Here is a 23,250-nt window from a genome sequence, read left to right on the forward strand (position 1 = left end):
AATATATTAGACTCATATTTGATGTGTTATGTTTACATTCAACTTTATCAAAGAAATGATCGTTTAGAACTTTCAGTCATAAGATAATTTACCTAAATCCCTGTTCATACTAGCTCACCATGCCTTCTCCTATGCCTGAGTACCTGAATGTGCACTACATTGGGGAGTCTGCCTCCAGACTGCTGTTCTTATCAATGCACTGGGCACTTTCGATTCCTTCTTTCCAGGCTCTAGGGTGAGTGTTTTGAAGTCCTTGAATATAAATGTGATTTTTGTAGTACAAATGTACATTGAGCAAGAATTTTCATTTTAGTAGGATTTGCATCAAAGGAGAAAAAATGGTATAATATTATAACTTTAAGTTGTATCATTTATATGAGGGTCTTCTAAAAATTCATGGAGAGATTCATATTATCTTTAATTCTCTTTTTCCACAAACTTATTGAAGTACCTGCATACAACAAATTATGACAACTAACTAGTCTTTTCTCTATATTATTTTTATGTGGAAGAGCATCCATATTTTAAGTTTAAGTTAACAATTTGAATGGAATATAATACGTGGAGTTGATGGATAATGGCTAGCATTTGTAATAGGCTGTCTTTGATTGGCTTAAAGATAGAGAGGCCACAGGAATGCCCTAGGTTGTTGTTTCCCACCTCCACTGTTTCTACGATCATCCCAGGTGTGTTACTGAAGAGCTGAAATTTGCTTACATTGATTATGTTTAAAAATAGATTATTGTTTTCCAATCATGTGTTTCAAAAGAGAGAGAAGGAAAATTCCATAGTACCACTACAATGATTTAGAGGTTTGGTCTCACCACTAAAGAGTGCATCTGTATTCTATTCTGTAAAAATCAGGTGAAATGGAAAATGATTTATTATAAGAAACCAAAGCTTTACCTAAAGTTTGCCTAATTTATTTAGATTGCTTCAGAGTAACTGGTATGAAAAGGGGAGAGTATGGAAAAAGTTAAGCCCATAGTCAGAAAGTTTTTATTCTACTCACAGGAACCTCCTTACCGGTATGATTTTGTAAACAATGTGCTTTCATGTCCTGTGTCTCTGTTTTCCCAACCAAATGGGGAATAGTAACTGCCCATTTGGGGAATATTTTGAATATAACTAAGAAACATCTAAATCATGACTGTAATAGGCATATAAAGAGTTGAATGAAAGCAATTCAGTACTATAATTTGTTTTATTAATCAGTGTTATACATACCATGCATTAAATCATGTACTTAAATAGTACAATTACATAGACTAAAAGCCTGTTAGAATGGTTCAATTTTAAAACAATTGTTAGCCCTAAAATAACATTCAACTTTCAGAATTTGTCTGTTTTTTCAGAAAAAATTAAAATACAATGTAAATTTACATATTAGTAGTTTATTAATTTTAAAGCATTAAGTGAAGTTTGCTAAGCTTGTAACTGGCATACTTATGCATGAAAGGAACCTGGTGATATTTTTCATAATAGGCTATTATTACAGTAAAATAACGAAAGGAAGGAATTGGAGGGAGTGATTTGAACTCCTTGGATTATTCATAACACTGTTGATCTTACGTACTTCTATTAAATTGAATGTGATTGTCCTTGGAAATAATCCAGATGTTGAAGAAACCAAAAATAAAACCTGAGGTTTCCTGTTATACTGGCAGCCACATTTCTTTGTGATATGTATTGATAGATGTTTCTATGTAACAGCCACAGGATTCTTTGTAATTAGAATAACTATTGATCTAGCAATCGAGGCCATTAACTGCTGCATAAACTCTTATTTTTATCCCTGTCTAGGTAACTTATAGATCTTGTGTGTTGACTTAATCAGATGGATGAGAATTAAGTGCTAGTAGTGGAAAAATTCTTTTATGTGGAAATAAAAGCTATTCTACATCTAGAAACTGGCACTGGTTGCATTTTTATCTTTAGATACAAAGTTGGTAACAAAATGCTAATTTTATGGAGAGAAACAGATAAGCAACTTAAATGGTATTCTAACAGTCAAGTTTGTTTTGATCACTCACTTTAATGGAAGGGAACAGTAGCTTAAAGATTCAAACGGTGCATGGTTAGTACCATTTGTATTATATAAGGGCCTGTATTTTACAAGGATAATGAATTTCTGTTTAAGATTTGTAGTTTCAGTACTTAGAGGAATTCAGTTTTTTATACAGTAGTAAGAAGATTCAGTTGAAGGAGTAGTGGGGGTTACTTGGCATGATTTGCCTGAAGTGTGGAAATAGCCCTGTCTAACTAGATTCTTATAATGTAACCAAATGTTCCAAGCCACTACCATTTGCCACAGGAGACTTTATTTACTGAATTATTTTATCAGCCTTCCATTAAATGCTAAGCCTGAAAGTTGAATCTTTTAAAATGCCATTGAGACAATGTAATGTTTCCTGTAAATTTTTGGGTTTGAAACCTTAACTTTGTGGGTTTATTGCCGTATATTAATGATTTTTCCCCAAGTAGACCATGCCTTTGTTTCAAACAGATGCTACCAGGAAAAGAAGAATGTCTTGGGTTTATGGTGTACATGAGAAATGTCATATTCCTTTATCAAAATAAATAATATAAACAATGATCTAATCTCAAATTGTGAGACCTACATATGTATTTTAGTGAATATTAAAATATGTACAGTATTTTTAAAAGTACAGTAGTTAGAGAAAAATACCTATTTATAAAAAGAAGTTGATGTATTTACTATTAGTCAACTTAATGCTTTTTTTTTTTTTTAAGCACTTACATTGCTTTCTGGGTACCTGAAAGTATCTTTGCTGTATTCTCTACCCAGCTCCTTTTGATTCTCAAAGGAAATAGTTTTGAAAATAGTAAAATTTGACTACCATAGTCATTTGTTTTGTTTTCCTAACAAGAAAAAACTGGTAGCAAACATGTGCTTACTGTCATAAAATATTAGCCTTCAATGGGAAGTATCTACTGAAAATTTTGACTTTTGCATTTTACTTGGTAAATTGTGTAATGATTTATAAAAGAGCATAGGCTTTGAATTTCTGGGTTCAAATTCTGGTTTTATTCATCTGTTGGCTTTTGTGTCTTTGTATCAACTTACTTAAATGAGGCTCAATTTCCACAAATGTAAATTAGGAGCAGAAACACTTATTTCTGAGCTGTGCCATTTAGGTGAGATAATGAAGGTACATTTATCTAACCCGCTGCTTTCTACAAAATAGATAATAGTCCTCTTAGGAACCTCCTCTTTAAAGGGGACTTGCTTTTTTTTTGTCCTAATCTAATGAACTTAAAAACATATTTGAACAACATAGCTAGCTGTACTACGAGGGTTTATTGTTTTTTGTTTTGGATAAAAGTGCAAATAGATGTCTTTCTGTAACTGATTTCTACAATTAGCTCTTTCGCTTTTCCTTTGGACACAAGATAATCTGGCAGTTTCTTCCTCAATTGCCACTTTCATCTTTTTTTCCTTAGTAATAATTTTGGTGTTTCTCATCCTCCACACTGTTACTCCTTAACCTTTTCTCTGAGCCTCCCTAATAATGTCAGGGTACTTCCTTACTATTAGGTGTAATACAGGCCAGCTCTGATTTTCTTGTTATTTTTCCTTTTCTTCAGAATCAGAGGTTCAGGGTAAAGACTGAATTACTTCAAACTTTTTCTTCATGTTTGCTTTTAACTTTTTCTTCATGTTTAAAGTAATACTGAAATAACTATAAAGTAAACCCTCATTCTCTCTCTCTCCAGAGGTAACTAAACCCACTGTTAACAGGTTGGTGTCCTACCCGATTTTTTTCATGCCATGGTTATTAAACAAATAACACACACACACATTTATACATCCTATTCTTTGTCTTGCTTTTTACACTTATATTATGGGCTTTTTTCTATGTCAGCACATGTAAATTTGCTCTGGTTTTCTTAGTGGCTACCTAGTATTCCATTTTATGGGTTTGTTATAATTTACTTACTCATCCCTTAGTAGACGTTTGGATTGTTGCCAGTTTTCTTTGTTATTATATCTGATGCTGCAGTGTGCATTGTAGCATTGTATATATATTTTTGCTAACTATGTTAGTATTTTATAAAATAGACTTTTATAAGTGGAATTGCTGGGTCTCAGAAGGTGTACATTTTAACTTTTGATAGGTACTGCCAGATTGTCCTCAGAAAAGGTGTTGAGCCAGTTTCACATCGGCAGCGTATGAGAACAAATGCTCATTTCCTTACACCCTCCTCAATTCTCAGTTTTTTCCAACTTTTCTTTCTTGTCGGGGGGGTTGGGGGGAGCTGGCTCAGGGAACCGAACCCTTGACTTTGGTATTATAAAGCCACACTCTCACGAATTGAGCTAATTGGCCAGCCCACCCCAACTTTTTTGGTAAATGCTAATAGTAGCTTGTTATCTTTTATTTTTATTTCCTTTGATTTTGTTTAACTGAGATTGAAATCTTAATCATTTTCTATATGGAGATTATCAGAGGATGATATGTCCCAAGACATCCAGTGGATGCCTGAAACCACATATTACTCAACCCTATGTGTGCTATTTTTTTTTCTATACATACTTTCCTATGATAAAGTTTAATTTATAAGTTAGGCACAGTAAGAGATTAACAATAACAATGATAAAATAGAGCAATTATGATAATATACCGTAATACAAGATCTGCAAATGTGGTCTCTCTCTTTCAAAATATCTTAATATATTCGGATTGCACAGGTAACTGAAACCATGGAAAGTGAAACTGCAGTTGGGGGGCTGCTATTCTGGTTTTCATTGCATTTAAACTTTACTTTCAAAATAATTTTAATAGCCAATTTCTTTTTTGTTTGTTTATTTTTGTTGTTGTTTGGTTTGGGGGGTTGTTTTGAGGGCTGGCTGGTATGGGGATCCAAACCCTTGATGTTGGTGTTACAACACTGAGCTCTAACTAACTGAGCTATCCATCTAGCCCTAATAGCCAATTTCTTATGGCAAATCCTTCACAGGTACTGAGTAGAAAACAGGTCAGCTTGGAGTTAAAATTTCACCTCAATAATTCTCTGTGTGAAAAATTATTTTCTGTGGCTCTTAAGTTGGCAATATTAGTTTTTGTTTCAAGTATATTTAATTCTTTAATAAAATGTAATGTCATAAAGAAGGCTGTGATTCTTAATGAATGATTTCTGTTAAACACATTGATTATCCTAATTTTAAAGTTTTATTAAGAAGAAAAAAACTTAAATACCGTTTTTCAGGATGTATATATGTCCTATCAGGATGTTCTTACCAACGTAAATCTCTTTGGAGAAAGGAAAGAAATATTATAATTTCATTATCTTATTTACAATAAAATACATAGGCTTGGTTTAAAGATTGCTTAATTGTAAAAGCCCATGCCCACAGCTTTTCTAACTATGTCTTTTCTAAGTTCTCACTTATGCCTCTTCTTTACCCCTGAGATCAGAAATCACTTTTTTAATTCTTTTGTAAGTCGTATACTGTACTATTCACTGAGATACAGAAATGCATAAGGGAATCTCTGCCTTCAATGAGGATTTATTCTAGTATGGGAGACAGACCCCTAAAACAATAAATTAGGATACGATGAAATAAGTATAAAATGTAAGTGTATAGGTGACACCAAAGGTGGAGTAATTAACTGTGTTGGGAGAGATATGTGGTAAGAGAATGTTTCTTCAAGAAAGTGTGCTCTGAGTTGTCTTTTAAGGGATGAATAGGTATTAACCAGGAAAACTAGGTGCGGAAAGGACATTCTAAGATAAGACAGCATTTAGTAATTAATTTGACAATTTTTATTGAGCACCTTTTATACGCTCATTCTTACCTTAGCAAGTTTTCCCTTATTCTTCTTCCTGGAATACTATTCCCCTAGATTTTATTTTATTTTATTTTTTAAAATTCTCTCCCATCTTTCTCTACTCAAGTGATTCAAATGTTACCACCTTACCTGAACCTCCCCGTTTTCTAATATTTTACCCTACTTTATAGTAATGCAGAATCTTTATTACCTGTAACTAATTTAATGTATGTATAATCTTATGTATATGTATTTATATTATTTGAAATTATATATTTATGTTTCCTTTCTTTTTCATGAAGGCAGGATGAATCCATCTTGTTAATTGCTATTTCTTCAGTGCCTAGGACAGTGCCTGGCATGTACTTTATGTCATGGCCTGGTTACATAATTCTTATATTTGCACTTCTTAATAACTCTAAGCAAGATACAGGACAGATAGTGTCTCTGCATTTTGTATAGTTAAGCAGTATGAGTAGCAGGGAAGCTTATTTCCAATTTCAATGGGACAATAAATGGGTTTAAAATCCTGGTGCTTTGACTCCTATTCTAATTATTTTTCCACTCCCTTATGCTGCTGATATTCCTTATTGAGAAATTCGGGAAAGGACTTGTGGCCTTTCTTGTCTCTTTTTATAAGTAGTCAAATTCTGGGTATCAAATTTGTTGCTTACCTACTGTCAACTAATTCTAATTGCCCTTTTAAAAAAAAATGTTTACCTGTATTCAAAGCAAAAGAAAGCTTAGGGAAGGTTTTTTAATGTATGCTTTTGCTTTTATTTTTTTAAAAAATAGTGTTTATTCCATCTGTTTTTATGATATATGAGATGAAAACCCTAACATTTTTAGTTTTAAATATTACTTGTAATTGTTCTTATAAACTGGCTGATTGATAATGAACTAGCTAATATTTAAATTTCTTAGCATTCCTTATCAATTGCTATCAGCTGTACAAAACAGAATTGATAAAGTCCATGCCCAATTGGTGTTTCTACAGTAATTTTAGTTCAGTAATATTTTATTTTTAAATATATGGATCAGTTGTAAAGTTTATAAAAATTATTTTAATATTATCTTATTTGTGCTTTTGTTTTTAATAGGCAAGAAAACAGCATATCGTTGGTGAAAGCTTATTGGAATGAACTTTTTACTCTTGGTCTTGCCCAGTGCTGGCAAGTGATGAATGTAGCAACTATATTAGCAACATTTGTCAATTGTCTTCACAATAGCTTTCAACAAGGTAAAAAGCATCTTATTTATTACCTTTTCCAGGATATTGGAGGAGACATCAGTTTTATAAAACATATGACATTTTGATAAATCCGTTAATAATCCAAAAATATTTTTAGATGAGAGCACAACAAAATTGAAACCAGTATATTTAAATCTGACAGGCTACTTTTGTCCAGGCCTTGTGAATTTTTGCCCTTTGCTATAGGTACCAAAGAATCCAGAGTTAGCTTATGTAGAGGTAACCAAATATTTTAAAGTATATACTTCCCACCAATTTTTAGACTACTTTCTTCATTATAGCTGTTTGAATCCCAATGTAGGCTGATTTTGTTTCAATTTATCAAGGTATATTCTCTCACCTAAACAATATTGAAGAATGAAGGAACAGTCCTTACTGTCTTTTTGTTTTTCTAGATGCCAGGTAATTACAACTTTTATTCATTTGAGGAGACAGCCGATCACTGACTATAAATACTTAACCTTTTTTTCTTTTTTTTTTTTTTTTTTGTGGCTGGGGGTCTGAACCCTTGATCTTGGTTTTATTTTTATTTTTTTATTTTTTTAAAGATGACCGGTAAGGGGATCTTAACCCTTGACTTGGTGTGGTCAGCACCACGCTCACCCAGTGAGCGAACCGGCCATCCGTATATGGGATCCGAACCCGGGGACTTGGTGTTATTAGCACCGCACTCTCCCGAGTGAGCCATGGGCCGGCCCATTTGATCTTGGTTTTATGACGTTGTGCTCTAACCAACTGAGCTATCCAGCCAGGCCTATAAATAATTAACTTCAGAATGGCTTGTGATTAACCAAGAGGGTGCCCCATCTTCACATGGGGAAATCTGCTTATTGAGCTCAGGAATAAGTTAAAATTTGGGGACTACTTTTTAGTTCCTTAGCATATTCTATTTCTCATTGTTTTATGTTATTTTTAAATCATCTGCTTTCTTCTTATATTTAAGGGCAGAGGAATCACCTTAAATCTCATCAACAATAGATCTACTAGAAGGCAGCAGTACATTCCCATTTTGTTTATGGCCTCCTAGTCCTGATTTATCTCTCATATACTTGCAATGTGTTAATACAGCCTACGTTCAGGAAAGCTATGTTTGACTAATCACTAATACTCAAAGATGTGTTTTAAACATATTCTACAATAAATTATAATATTTATTGTAAAACTTCATTTTTATCAACTTTTCTTTGGTCTTGGTATTATTTTTTGCTAAGTATTTGTTTTTATTGCAGTAGTGTTGGTAATGTTAAAAAATGTAGATGGTTCTGCTTACTTTTTTCCAGCCAATATAATCTTAAATAAAATTCTGTTGCCAAAGGTTGAGTCTTACACTTTGGTTGGTCAGTTTTCCAGAGGTTGTCTTTATATATTATCTTCTCAGAGGTGTATCTTGAAAAGAAACATTACATTTAGGGTTTTCTATACTAATAGCTTGTTTTTCATAAATGAACAATATCTGAAGATGATTAGTTTTTTTCTATAATTGCAGAGATACTGAGTTTTAAACATTTATAGATTGGTTATAATCAAAGCTGGAAAATAGTGAGAAAGAAGTATATTGGATGAAAATTCATCATACATTTTAGACAAAAACTAGAAGTGTGTGTTTGTTCTTAATTAAAGATAAAATGTCAACAGAAAGACGAAAATTATTGATGGAGCACATCTTCAAACTACAAGAGTTTTGTAACAGCATGGTTAAGCTCTGCATTGATGGATATGAATATGCCTACCTGAAGGCAATAGTGCTCTTCAGTCCAGGTATATAAATATTTACTTCTTATTTAAAACACAGTGTTTGAGGACATGGAGAAATTGAAACCCTCATACATTGCTGGTGGGAATATAAAATAGTGCAGCAGTTGCCATGGAAAAGAGTTTAGTAGTTCTTCAAAATGTTAAACAGGGAGTAACCACGTAACCTGGCAGTTCCACTCCTGTCAGCCCAAAAGAAATGAAAATATATATCTAAACAAAAATGTGTACATAAGTGTTCAGAGCCAAATTATTTGTAATAGCCAAAAAGTGGAAACAACCCAAGTGTCCATCAACATATGAATTGATAAATAAAACATAACATATACATAGAATGTCATGTCATTTAGCCATAAGAAGTGAAATTCTGATATATGCTACAACATGGATGAACCTTGAAAACATTATGCTAAGTGAAAAAAGACAGTCACAAAGAACCACATATTGTTTGATACCATTTATATGAAATAAGCATAATAAGACAAACCTGTGGAGACATAATGTAGATAAGTGGTCGCCAGAGGATGAGGGGAGAATGAGGAGTGACTGCTTATGGGTATTAAATGGTTTCTTTTGGAGTGACAAAAATGTTCTAAACTTAGATTGTGGTGATGGTTGCACAACTCTGAATATACAAAAACCATCGAATTGTATATTTTAAATTATTGAATTTTAAGGATGTTAGATATTTATCTGGGTATGAAAAGGAATGTTGAGAAATCAGTGAAATGACATTATAGACCTTTATTGCTGTTGTCACATCAGCATTTAAATTCTTAGGTATATTTTGTTAGTCATGATTAAATGGCAGAATGACAGATGAGTATTGCTGTATTAATGGGTTAAATTCTCAAGTATTTTGTTAGACTTACGAAGAAAAAGAAAAATGGGTCTATTATGTTTCTGTCAGTTTCTAGTTTCCACAGTAAGTAAAGTGTAGGTTCTAAATGATCAATTGACAATTCTCTTAGGTTTTGTATTTTTCATTTTGATATATATTTCTGTTCATGTACATCATAATAAAGCTTTCTAAGGAAACCTGCCTCTTCCCCTCAGGGATACCAGTAAGATAATTTAGCTTTTTTGTACTGTTTCTTCTAATTTTTCACATGAGTTAATGATATGTGTCTCCAATTTTATCACAACCAATTTGCCACCTTCATTTTCCTTAGGTGAAAATTGAAAGAACAAATTTGAAGTTAATTAGCATTACAAATAATTTTATTTTATTAAATGTTTCCTGTAATTACTCTTTTATTTCCACTCATCAGAACAGAGATTTCCATATTTTTCAACAATTCTTAAGTTAGGCATAATTTTTATGAAGTTCTTTTAATATTTCCATTTCACTATGGTTATAGTGACCATTAAAATGCTTATACAGATTATTTCATGTTTCCGTGTCATAATTTTTCTGATAGTGATGATGTTTATATTTTCATAACTTCATAAGTACCTTTTTACCTAACAGTAGCTGGGTTTTTTATTGTAAAAATATGGCATAGAATATAATCTCCAAATATTTCATGGATTAAAAAATGCTTTTTTAACTAAGCTGAGTCTTTAGTTTTTTGCTCCTGTTAAGAGCAAAATGATCAAAATTTCTCCCACCACTTTTGGAACAGAAAGAAAACTATTTATTTTGGTAACACCCCATGGCCTCATTTTTAATTAGATGTTAAAATATGCATATTATATAAATAATTTTAAGTGTGTACAGTGCTTGGTATATAGTAGGTGGGCTAAATAAATATTTGTAGAAATAAAGAGCCACACTTTATATGGTAGAACATCTTTTTTGACTGAACTATTCTTCCCATCCTTTTCCACCTTCTCTCAGTCTTATGAAATGAGCATTAAGAATTAGGGTAACGATATATCCTTTAATGTTTCAGATCATCCAGGCTTAGAAAATATGGAACAGATTGAGAAATGTCAGGAAAAGGCTTATGTGGAATTCCAAGATTATTTAACCAAAACATATCCAGATGACACCTACAGGTATCTAGAAATTAAATACTATTTGATTAAATTCATTTAAAAATCTTTTGTTAATCTGTTATTTTATTATTTTCATTCTAAGAGTAATTAAATGTTTTAGTCAACCGTAGCTTTGAAGTAGCTAATGCTGTTATTAAAAGCGGTAGTGCATTGTTGAAAAAGCACTTTACATGTAATATTTCATCAAGTTCTCACATTTTATATATAAGGAGACTTCAGCTCAGAGATTAAGTAACTTGTTTAAGGTCACACAATAAATGGCAGAGCCTGACTATGAACCCAGGTAGTCTGACTCCAGAGTCCAAACTCTTTTTCTTCAGATAAAATAATGGATTTTATTAGTAAAAGGGGGGAAAAAAAAGAATGAATTAAACACCATTAGACTGTTTTATAATTAAGTTTGAAACATGGCTTAATATTCTTTTCAAGGTATTTCTTGCCACTGTTCTTTGAAAAAAATTCTCTTTTTATAAGAGCCACTCAATTTTGGAAGAGGGACAGTATAGCAGAATGGTTAAGTGCATTGCTGTCAAAGTCAGAGTACTGGAGTTTGAATCCTGATTCTATCTTACTAGGTGCATGATCTTGGGCAAGTAATTGAACTTCTCTGTTTCAGTTTCCTTATCTGTAAAATGGAGATAATAATAGTGTCCACTTTTTACAATTGTTATAGGGGTTAAATCAGTAAATAATGCATATAAAGTGCTTAGAACCATGCCTGTTAAGTAGTAAAGGCTATATAAGTGTTTGCTTATAATAAATAAAATTATTTTTATTAGTGTAGCATAATTCAAACTAGTAAAAGAATATTTTACGTATAATAGTTTTTTACATATATTAAGTAATGTAAATTTACAAGGTAGTTCACTCCAGAAAATCAGCCTTAGTTTATCTAATGAGTTTCCTACTCTGCTTCCTACTGGTTCTGTGCATGCAGCTCAGCTGGTGGAAATAAACCAGAACAGAGTAATTTGAGGAATAGAGTACACGGCTATAAGAATATCGCTTAATCCTGAAGGCTGCTGGTTTCATTTGGTCTCAAGTTGTTAGAGTGCAAGGCATTAGGGAAAAAGGAGGATACATGTACCAGAAGCTTTTAAGAAAAGTGGTTTTGTTGTGGTTGTTTCTCAGTTTTTTAAAGTTTCAAAAGTTGCTTTATGCCTCCTTATACAAATAAATGCAGTTTTTAAATTTTTCTTCCTTTTTGACATACAGCTGTTCTGTTAGGTTGTGGGTGTTTTGACTGATCTCTGGAATTCTCTTTGGTTTTTTCATCCCTAGTTATTTAAAAATAATAAGTTGTCCTTTGATAGCAGTTTTCAACTTATAATGCATTTTCATACAAGACATGATCCTGCCCTTAACGTCACTACCTAGCACAGGAACTGGCGGGATCATTTCATTAATGTTCACAACAGCACTGTGAGAAAGAGGGAGTAAGTGGCTTGTACATATTCATCACATAGCTTGGGGGCAGTTGATCCAGATTTGAACCCAGCAGTCTTGATTCTATATTCTGTGCTCTTCTCAGTTATAACAACCGTTGCCTGTTTTATCACTTCCAGTAGGTTTTTGCACAGCAAAGCCAGGAAAACTGTTATTGAACCACATGTGTCCTGATAACACAAAACATTGCTGTTCTTACAACCTGAAATGAGTTGCTATGCCTTTCATTTTTGTTTTTTGTTTGTTTTGGCAGCTGGCTGGTACAGGGATCCAAACCCTTGACCTTGGTGTTAACAGCACCACTGCTCTAACCAACTGAGCTAACCGACCAGCCTGCTAAGACATTCTTAAATGTATAACTTAATCCATGGTTTAATAACTTAGTTCTATGGTCCATATAGCCATCTGGAGGCAGCACAGTATAGCAATTAAGAGCAAGGCTTTCCTGTGGAGGCTGTCGGACTGCATTTATAACCAGGTGATTGTCATATGCTCTAAGGCTTGAGAATGCTAACGTTTTGATTTTAACTTTTGAAAATTAGAACTTTATTATATTAGGCCAAAATAATATACATGCAGAAATTACTCATTTTTCTGCTAAATCTCATTTTGATTTACAGCCTTGTTCTCTCCATCCTCTTTCTTCTTTTTCTTTTTAGGTTATCCAGACTACTTCTCAGATTGCCGGCTTTGAGATTGATGAATGCTACCATCACTGAAGAATTGTTTTTCAAGGGTCTTATTGGCAATGTACGAATTGACAGTGTCATCCCACATATTTTAAAAATGGAGCCTGCAGATTATAACTCTCAAATAATTGGTCACAGCATTTGAAAGCTGAGATCCTAGTGCTGTAAATTTATTGTTCTTTCCCAGAACTCAAGAAGACACCAAATTGAACTCATTGCTTCCAGGGAATCTGGAAATTGTGACTTTAAAGAGTAACCAAAATCCAAAAGGTATTTTTTTATTTTAGCTTCCTTAGAAGAATTTTTGAAGTGACTGGGCAGTCCACAGGAATTAGAATTTCCTTTCCTGTCTTAATCAAGTGAATAAGAAATGCTTTGAATTTATTCTTGGTGAAGATGATATCTGAAGCTGTCACTTGTTGACTGTCTAAACTAAAATCTCATTCTATTTTACTTTGTAAAACAAATAAATTAGTATTTTTTTCTTGAATTGTGTTCTATTCATATTTAACTTCATTATGAACTAGTACAGTTAATGGTTAGAAATCCCTAAGGAGGAGTTAGTTCCTTGCATTTTACTCTTTCATAATGCAATCCATCTGTTTTAATTACCATGTGAAAAGATTATTTTATGCTCAGTGGTATAATGATAATAGTAGAACTATGGGAAATATTAATTGAATATATATATTTTTGTCTTTTGTAAATATGGTGTCCCTTAGCATATACTAAGCTCATTGCTGGCAGTGAGACATAGGCCATTCATGATCTTAAGAATTGACATTTTTAGTGTTGTATATTATTAGTTACAAGCACTTTTTATTTATGCAGCAGAAAATTGTTTTTGAGAATAAGATAGGGTTCATATTTTACTATTTTTGGTTTTTACTGCTGTGTTTTAAAAGTAGTAGAGACTAACTGAGCCCAAATTGTTTCAGTATTTCAAAATAGATATCAAAGTTGTTCTTCCATTCCATAAGAAGCATCTGACCTCTCTCTCTCTTTTCTGACCTGTGTTATAGCTTCCTGACTCTGCCATGGGTTTTAGCCAGTTTTTTCATTAGAAAAAAAATCACCCAATTTGTTAAATAATTGATTTATCATAGCCAATTCATGTTTTCAAGGTGAGTTAAATAATTATTTTAAAGCAATTTCTAATTTTAAAAAATGAAGAAATATGCACTGACTTTTCACTGTAAAGCAGGGGAGGGCTGCTTTAACAATAGTGTAAAGATCAGACTGAAGCCTTGTTATTGCCACCACAAAAGTATTTTAGACTCCTTGGATGTCTTCCACAGTAATGTTTTCCTTTGCAAACCTGATACTGTTAAATATTTCTTTGCTTTGATTTCATGATGAATTATTTTGGTATGTCTATTTGTTGATTTTTAAAACACAAATATGGAGATTTTATTGCACTTCCAGTATATTTTTTATAAAGATTTTTGCAATAGAAGAGAAGCTGAAATTTTTTGTGGGGGGTGTGGATTTTGCTAATTACTACTTTATCAAAAGTTTAAAAATATCAACTTACAGACTTTACCAACTTATTTCCCTATTTAAAACATGATTATCATGAACACCTTTACTTATAATTACCAGCTGGGGAAACCACATTTAGTATAAAATACTCAAATGGAAAAATCAGTAGGTTTATACCTTTATAAACTCAATGTAATAAGCCAAGGATTCAGGAAAATAATCCTTTAAAATAATGTACTAATGGTTAATTAAGATGTTCTTTCCAGTATTTTTCCTGATTAAATTTGTAGTTCTATTTGGAAATATTTTAAAAACTATATTAAAATGTGACTTACGTTACAAATTTCTGTATCCTGCCAATATATTTTATTTGTGTCCTATTTGTTTAATGTTTGGTTATCCATTGTACCATTGTGTCTTCATCTAAAAGTACAGATCTGCTATATTAAGAAAGCTGTAGTAAGAATCATTACTTATATAATAGGTTGCCTTAGCTTTTAGGTGGGGTGATTTATATTGAAGTACTTCCAGGAAGGGGAAAAAATGTGGAAGACATTTCCTATATTTTAGGATTATTTACAAATCATTTTAAAGACATACAGCTAAATACTACAGATTGACCTTTTTTTTTTTTTTAATCTCAATAATATGACAATAAAGTGTAACCACACAGTGTCAAAACAAGAGAGAAGAAAGCAAAGGATAAGAGTTGAGTAAATTTTTGGAAACAAAATGCAAGTGGAAAATGAATGACTTAGCAGAAACAGAACCAGGGAAGCTCTAATCTTACTCCCCATAGAAGTTTGAAGGTCCAAAGGCCTCTTTTTATTTTTTACTGTTCTGTACCTTTTAGTTCAAGATCATACAATTCTTTAAACCTCTTATAAAGCTTCTTATGTACAATTTATAAACAATTCCATTAGACAAAAGCCTCATTCCCTCACCCCCACTGCACCCCCAGGTCTTGTCAAGAGAAACCCTTCTCTACTTTGGACTTCTAAGTGAGGCTGCTGAGATGCTTTCCTCAAAATGGCTGAAACATTTCTGGTCCCACGTGCTCTTCCAGAAGTGGCACGGTCCACGCCATGGCAGGATCCTAAAGGAGTCAGCTTGGGCTGCCCTCTCCGAGTTGGCAAGGCCGCTGGAGGGAGAGCTGCTGGCAAAGCCACAGCTACGAGCACTTGCTACAACCATAAGGGTTTCTGCCTCGGCTTCATGGCTTTTGCCTTCTCTTTCGTATTTTGGTTAGCGTGGCAGTTCTCTGAATTCCCAAAAGATTATAAGAATAACACAAATGATTTTGCGGTCATTGAACTAAACATTCCCACAGAGGATCCGAGTAAATTGGACAATTTAAAATTATCCCCTTATGATAAATTGACCACACCAACATATGTTCCAAAAGCACCGCTCATGACTAAATATGAGCTGCAGCCTAATGTAAGTTGGCAAACATCATTTACTGGAGATTATATTAATGGCAAGAGAATGGTTGGTATTAATGGGAAATTATATGATTGGGATAAATTAAGTATATGGGAATGAAACTGTAGAACCCCCTTTACTTGGTGGTGTCCAGTTTTAATAAACCATTAAAAATCAGGTATTGGGATAAAAATATATGCTGTAAAATTATTAAACCTGCAAAACTAGATCTTAGAAAAATAAAAGAGTACACCTAGTTTTGTGAGGGATGGTACTGTGCACAATGACACTTTGACATTTAGATCAAGATTGCAGGGCCACAGAAATGTTAACATTTTTCCTTTTAGCAAAGTTGTATTTACATTTAAGAATAGATATAGGTTATCTACAAAATAGCTGCCACCCTGTTAATAGGGTGGATATTAACCACAGCTTGCTAACAGAAAAAGGTCACAAGATAACTTCAAGACAATAAAGGGATTGTTTAAATCTGATAAACCTGATTCCAGGAAAAAGAAGCAGGAGTTCATCACCTAAGATGTGCTGACCTCTAAAAAAAGTTTCCTCCCTGCTTTTTGGACTATTGATATAAGCTTGCTGATACAATAAAAATAGTACCCAAAACCCCCTTGCAGAGAAAAATCTAAATAAAAGGCATTGTCTCATGCTCTTCTGGGCTCCAGCTGCAACACACTGACAGCCTGCAGAGAGAGAACGTGCATATTGATGCATTGAGGTCTCTGTCTGTGTTTGTTATTTTTGCCGACCCTTCCTCTCCCTTTTCAGGTACTCACAACTCGACTAGAGCTGGTCTCCAGCACAGAAGCTTGCCACATCCTCATAAAGAGGTGAAGTGTAAGTCTATTCCTCCTCCCTTTAAATCTGCACAGACCTTTATGACTTCTTTGATGAATGCAATGCAGAAGAGACACTGGATATTTCTAATGCCAGATAAGTTCAGTATCCTTTCATGATAAAAACACTCAACAAACTAGAAATAGAAGGAAATTACTTCAGCATAATAGTCCGTATTTGAAAAGCCACAGCTAACATCACACTCAACAGTGAAAAAAATTGAAAGTTTTTTCTCTAAGATCAAGAACAAGGCAAGAATGCCTGCTGTTGCTGGTTAAATTCAACATACTACTGGAAGTCCTGGCCAGAGTAACTAGGCAAGAAAAAAATATAAAGCATCAAAATTGGAAAAGAAGTAAAATTATTTCTGTTCGCAGATGACATGATTTTATATGTGGAAAACCCTACAGATTCCACACACAAAACAATGGTCAGAACTAATTAATTCAGCAAAGTTGTAGGATACCAAACTAATACACAAAAATTGGCTGCATCTTATACATTAACAATGAACAATCCAAAAAAGAAATTAAGAAAACAATCACATTTACAATAGCATCCAAAAGGATAAAATACTCAACCAAAAAGGCCCAAGACTTGTACACTGAGAACTACAAAACATTGCCAAAAGAAATTAAAGAAGACACACATAAATAGACATCCATGTTCATGAGTTGGAAGACTGTGTATTGTTAAAATGTCCATACTACCGAAAGCAAGCTACAAATTCATTGCAATTTCTACAAAAATCCCAAAGGCTTTTTTTTTTTTTTTTTTTGCAGAAGTAAAAAAAATCCTAAAATTTGTATGAAATCTCAAAAGACTACCAAAATACAAAGCAATCCCATGAAAGAAAATAAATGCTGAAGGCTTCACACTTCCTAATTTCAAAACATATTACAAAGATACAATAATCAAAACTGTGTGGTACTAACATAAAGACACATGGAACAGAATAGAGAGAATAGATCAGTGGAACAGAATAGAGAGCTCAGAAATAAACCCTCGTGTCTAGTTGAATGATCTTTGACAAGGGTGCCACAGCTGCACAATGAGGAAAGGATAGTCTCTTCAACAAATGGAATTGGGAAAACTGGATATTCACATGGAAAAGGTCTTACACCATATACATAAATTAATTCAAAAGGGATTAAAGATATAAATACAAGACCTGAAAATATGAAACTATAAAGCCTAGAATTAAAAAGGGAAATCTTCATGACATTGGATTTGCCAGTGATATCTTGGATATACCAAACACACAGGCAACAAAAGCCAAAATAGATGGGACTACATCAAACTTATAAACTTGTTCATGGCAAAGGACACAGTAAATAGAATGAAAACAACATAGAATGGGAGAAAACATTTGCAACCCAGATATCTGATAAGGGGTTAATATCCAGAATACATAAAGAATGCCTACAACTAACCAATGAAAAACCAAATAACCTTATTCAAAAACAGGCAAAGAACTTGAATAGACGCTTCTCCAAAGAAAATATACAAATGACCAAAAAGCATATGAAGAGATGTTCAAAATCTGTAATCATCGGGTAAATGCAAATCAAAACCACAATGAGATACCACCCTACACCTATTAGGATGGCCAATATCAAAACAACAACAGAACCCCCAGAAAATAACAAGTGTTGGGGAGAATGTGGAGAAACTGGAACACTTGTGTACTGTTGGTGGGAATGTAAAATGGTGAAGCTGCTATGGGAAACAGTATGGAGATTCCTTAAGAACCACAAAATAAAATCACCATATGACCCAAAAATCTACTCCGGGGTATATATCCAAAAGAATTGAAAACAGGATCTCAATGAGATATTTGCACCCCCATGTTCATTGAACCATTATTCACAGTAGCCAAGAGGCAGGAGCAATCTAAAACTCCATAAACAAATGACTGGATTTAAAAAAAATATTTTTTGGCTAATATACAGATGTTGGAGTATCATTCAGCCTTTAAAAAGAAGCAAATCTTATCAAATACTGTAGCATGGATGAACGTTGTGAGCATAATGCTCAGTGAAATAAGCCAGTCACAAAAGAAACAAATAATGCATGATTCCACTTATGTGAGGTATCTATAATAGTCAGTTTTAGAAACAGAAAGTTGAATAGTCCTAGCCAGATTGATTAAGCAAGAGAATAAAGGGCATCTAATTGGAAAGGAAGAAGTTAAATTGTCCCTGTTGGTAGACAACATGATCTTATATACAGAAAACCCTAAAAGCTCCACCAAAAAACTCTTAAAACTGATCAATGAGTTCAGTAAAGTTGCAGGATACAAAGTCAACATACAAAAATCATTAATGTTTCTATATACCAATAATGAGCAAGATGAAAAAGAAATCATGAAAGGAATCCCATTTATAATCATTATAAGGAGGTGAAAGATCTCTGTAAGGAAAATGCTAAAACAGTGATAAAAGAAATTGAAGAGAACACAAAGAAATGGAAAGACATTCCATGTTCATGGATTAGAAGAATTAATATTGTGAAAATGGCAATACTACAAAAAGTGGTCTACAGATTCAATGCAACCCCTATCAAAATACCAATGACATTCTTCACAGAAATAGAAAAAACAATCCTAAAATTCATATAGAGCCACAAAACACTCTTCATAGCTAAAGCAATCTTGAACAAAAAGAACAAAGTTGTAGGCATCACACTACCTGACTTCAAAATACACTACAAAGCTATAGTAACCAAAACAGTATGGTACTGGCATAAAACAGACACACCAGTGGAACAGAACAGAGAACCCAGAAATAAAGCCATGTAATTACAGCCAACTGATTGTTGACAAAGGCAACAAGGATGTATATTGAGGAAGGACAGTCTCTTCAATACATAGTGCTGAGAAAACTGGTTATTCATATGCAGAAGAATGAAACTAGACCCCTATCTCTCACTATATACAAAAATCAATTCAGCATGGATTAAACACCCCAAAACATGAAGCTACTAGGAGAAAACATAGGGGAAATGCTTCAGGACATTGGGCTGGGCAAAGGCTTTATGAAGAGGACCTCTACAGCACAGGCAACAAAAGCAAAAATAGACAAATGGTATTATATCAAACTAAAAGGCTTCTGCACAGCCAAGGAAATAATCAACAGAGTGAAGAGACAACCTGCAGAATGACAGAAAGTATTTGCAAACTGTGTCTCTGGCAAGGGATTAATATCCAGAATATACAAGAAACTCAACAGATAAAAGAAACCCAATCAAAAATGGGCAAATAGCTGAATAGATAATTCTCAAAAGACTTACAAATGGTCAACAGGTATACGAAAAAAATTGCTTAATATCAGTAATCATCAAGGAAATGTAAATTAAAATCACAATGAGGTATCATCTCACTCCAGTTAGAATGGTTATTATAAAAAAGAAAATAACACATACTGGCAAAGATGTGGAGAAGGGGGAACTCTTATGCACTGTTGGTGGGAATATAAATTATTACAGCCATTATGGAAAACATTATGGAGGTTCCTCCAAAAACTAAAAATAGAACTACCATCTGTTCCAGCAATTCCACTACTGGGTATATATTCAAAGGAAGGAAATCAGTATATTGAGATATTTGCGGTCCTGTGTTTCTGCAGCACTATTCACAATAGCCAAGATATGGAATCAACACAAGTGTCCATCAGCCAATGAGAAAAAGAAAACGTGCTATATATACACAAAGAAATACTATTCAACCATAAAAAAGAAACAAAATCTGTCATTTGCAGCAATATGCATGAGCTTGGAGGACATTATGTTAAGTAAGGTAAGCCAGGAACAGAGAGAGATACCACATGTTCTCACTCATATATAGAAGCTAAGAAAGTTGATCACATAGAAGTAAAGAGTAGAATGGTGGTTACCAGAGGCTGAAAAGAATAGGGGAAAGGGAGTTAGTGAAAGGTTGGTTAATGAATACAAAAGTGCAGCTGGGGCTGGCTGGTTAGCTTAGTTGGTTAGAGCAGGATTCAGATCCCCACACTGACCAGATGCCAAAACAAACAAAAACCCACAAAACTAAGCTAAAAAGGAATAATGTCTATTGTTTTATAGCACTGTAAAGTGACTATAATTAACAGCTACTTATTTTATACTTCTAATTAGCTAGAAGAAAGGATTTTGAATGTTCCCAACACAAAGAAATGATAAGTGTTGAAGATAATGGGGGAAAAAATGGTTGCCAGGGTTACACAGGAGGAGGTAGGGATGAGCAAGTGGAACACAGAGGATTTGGGGGCAGCCAAACTATTCTGTATGATACTATAATGGTGAATACATGACACTATACATTTGGCACAACCCATAGAGCTGTACAACACAAAGAGGGAACCCTAATGGTAAACTTGAATTAATAATAATATGTCAATATTGGCTCATAACTGTAGCAAATGTACCACTCTAATGTAACGTTAATAATAGGAGAAACTGTACGGCGGGGGTAGGCGGGGAGGGGAGAGTATGGGAACTATCTGTATTTTCTCCTCAATTTCTCTGTAAACTTAAAACTACTATAAAAAAAAGTCAATTACAAAAAGAAAGAAGGAAGGAAGAAGGGAAGGAAAGAAGAATGGTGATTTCCACAGTCTAGGGGGAGGAGAGGGAAAGGAGTTGTTTAATGGATATAGCGTTTCAGTTTTGCAAGATGAATAAATTCTAGAGATCCGTTGCACAACAATGTGCATGTAGTTAACACTACTATACACTTAAAAATGGTTGAGATGTTAAATTTTTTGTTTTGTGTTTTTTCCCACAAAAAGAAAAGCTAGGGAAGCAATTTTTTATTTTGAAAACTGTTAAGTAATGGAGAGAATCAAGCACCTGTCCTGCCTTTCCTATTTGAACTGTTTCTCAGGAACCAAACAGTTGCGGGGAGGTTTCTCTTAATAGAAGAATTGTGGTTAATAAATAAAAATGAAATGAAATTATTTAGTCAGTGCTCACCAGTGGTGGCTAAAATCACAAAAAGTGAAACAAGGAGACACCATGTGCTCCCGATGGAAGGATATCATCACCATTGAAGTATACTTAGCAGGAAAAGAATGACCCCTATGACTGGTAAAACATTTAGATTTAAGTATTAGCATACAGGAAATACAGGGGATAGAGTGGCACTGACGCACAATCACCAAAATCCAAACAGTGGAAAACTCTACAGGAGAAACAGTTTCTTCAGCAAACAAATTGGAAGGCCGAAAAAAACAAAACAAACAAACAAAAACAAAAACAAACAAACAAACAAACAAAAAACAAGAGGAGCTATAGATATAGATTTTTTTTTTAAGTTAAAAGAAAATCAATCATTTACAGTGTATGAACCCTATTTAGACAAATGGTTAAAAAAAAAAATTACAATGGGAAATTTTAACGCTCCTCAGTGGGTATTTGAAATTAAGGAATTATTGTTAACTTTTTGAGGTGAGATAATAGTAATGTGGCTATGATATTAAAAGAGTTCTTAGATATATATTGAAATATTTCAGGCAGAATTTTTTTTTTTAATGGAAAACAAAAAGTGCATGAAAGTCACCGTTTAATTTTGAGCAATTGATAGAGTCTAAGAAAATTTGATCCTGCTGTTTGGAAGCTTCTCCCTTGTGGTTGAAGGTTTACTAACATAAAATTACATCCTTTCTCAGGGTCCAGTCACATCACTTGGTCCTTTCAAGAAATAATGTATTTCAATTTTTAAGACTGTCTTGCCAACAATTATTAAAGCTTGTAGTTACAGAATACAATGTAAATCTTATAAATCTTGACATTTTAAAGAAATGAAATTGTAGACTAGAGCCTGAAAGAGCAAAGGGTGAGAAGAGATGAAGGAAGTGATCATATGCTAAAATCCTCATCTCAAATTGGGAACCAAGAAAGTCCCAAATTGATGGGACGAGAAATATAGATTTTTAGACATAGTGTTTAAATAACTGCTAGAAAATTAGAAATGTTTTAGTATCCTTCTGTTATCTACAATTTTTAAAGTTCATACACGAATCAGTTTCCTAATAATAAATTTTTAAATGTTTATTGAATTTTAACCTGGTAACTAAATATCAAATCTTTGAGAGCAGATACTTAATTTTATACTTTTTTATTCCTCCTCCTTCCAACTCAACATCATATGTACTCAATTTCTAATACATTATGTCAATGTGTGGTCAGTATCGAATTCCTTCATGGTATCTTGTTTCTAAAGAATCTTGGGCGCTGGAAAGGATCTTTGGAATAGTCTGAGCCAATCATTTTTAGATGAGCAAACTAAAGTTCCCAAACGAGGAGCCCCCGTCTGGGTAAGCCTTGCCTAGGTAAGCTTTCCACCACGCGCCCGCTTCCTAGATGCAACCTCTGAAATCTCTTAAGTTTAAGGACCCTTTGCTTCCTAGGGAAACCAATGGCGCTTACTTAGAAAGCCGGAAAGTAACAGGGCAGGCGAGCTCCAGTTCTGCGCACGCGCAGATCCGCCTTCGCGTGTGGGAACCTTCCGCGTGAGGTCTCCCTGCGCGCTGAGTGGCCACTTTCGCCCGGTGGG

At 33.7% G+C, this 23,250-nt stretch overlaps 1 protein-coding gene across 6 annotated transcripts in view; it reads left to right on the plus strand.

The window, feature by feature from the left end:
• Positions 1-13,425, plus strand: part of NR2C1 (nuclear receptor subfamily 2 group C member 1) — a 56,155-nt gene extending 42,730 nt beyond the window's left edge. For all 6 annotated transcript variants that reach the window (XM_063074946.1, XM_063074943.1, XM_063074942.1 and 3 more), the window contains exons 10-14: positions 114-235; positions 6,896-7,035; positions 8,668-8,805; positions 10,695-10,800; positions 12,906-13,425. In XM_063074946.1, the coding sequence (XP_062931016.1) occupies positions 114-235; positions 6,896-7,035; positions 8,668-8,805; positions 10,695-10,800; positions 12,906-13,080 (681 nt within the window). In that variant the 3' untranslated portion in view covers positions 13,081-13,425. The remainder of the gene's footprint in view (positions 1-113; positions 236-6,895; positions 7,036-8,667; positions 8,806-10,694; positions 10,801-12,905) is intronic.
• Positions 13,426-23,250: the final 9,825 nt, after the last annotated feature.

Source organism: Cynocephalus volans, chromosome 12 (genome assembly GCF_027409185.1).
Source record: "Cynocephalus volans isolate mCynVol1 chromosome 12, mCynVol1.pri, whole genome shotgun sequence".
NCBI classification, from domain to species: domain Eukaryota; kingdom Metazoa; phylum Chordata; class Mammalia; order Dermoptera; family Cynocephalidae; genus Cynocephalus; species Cynocephalus volans.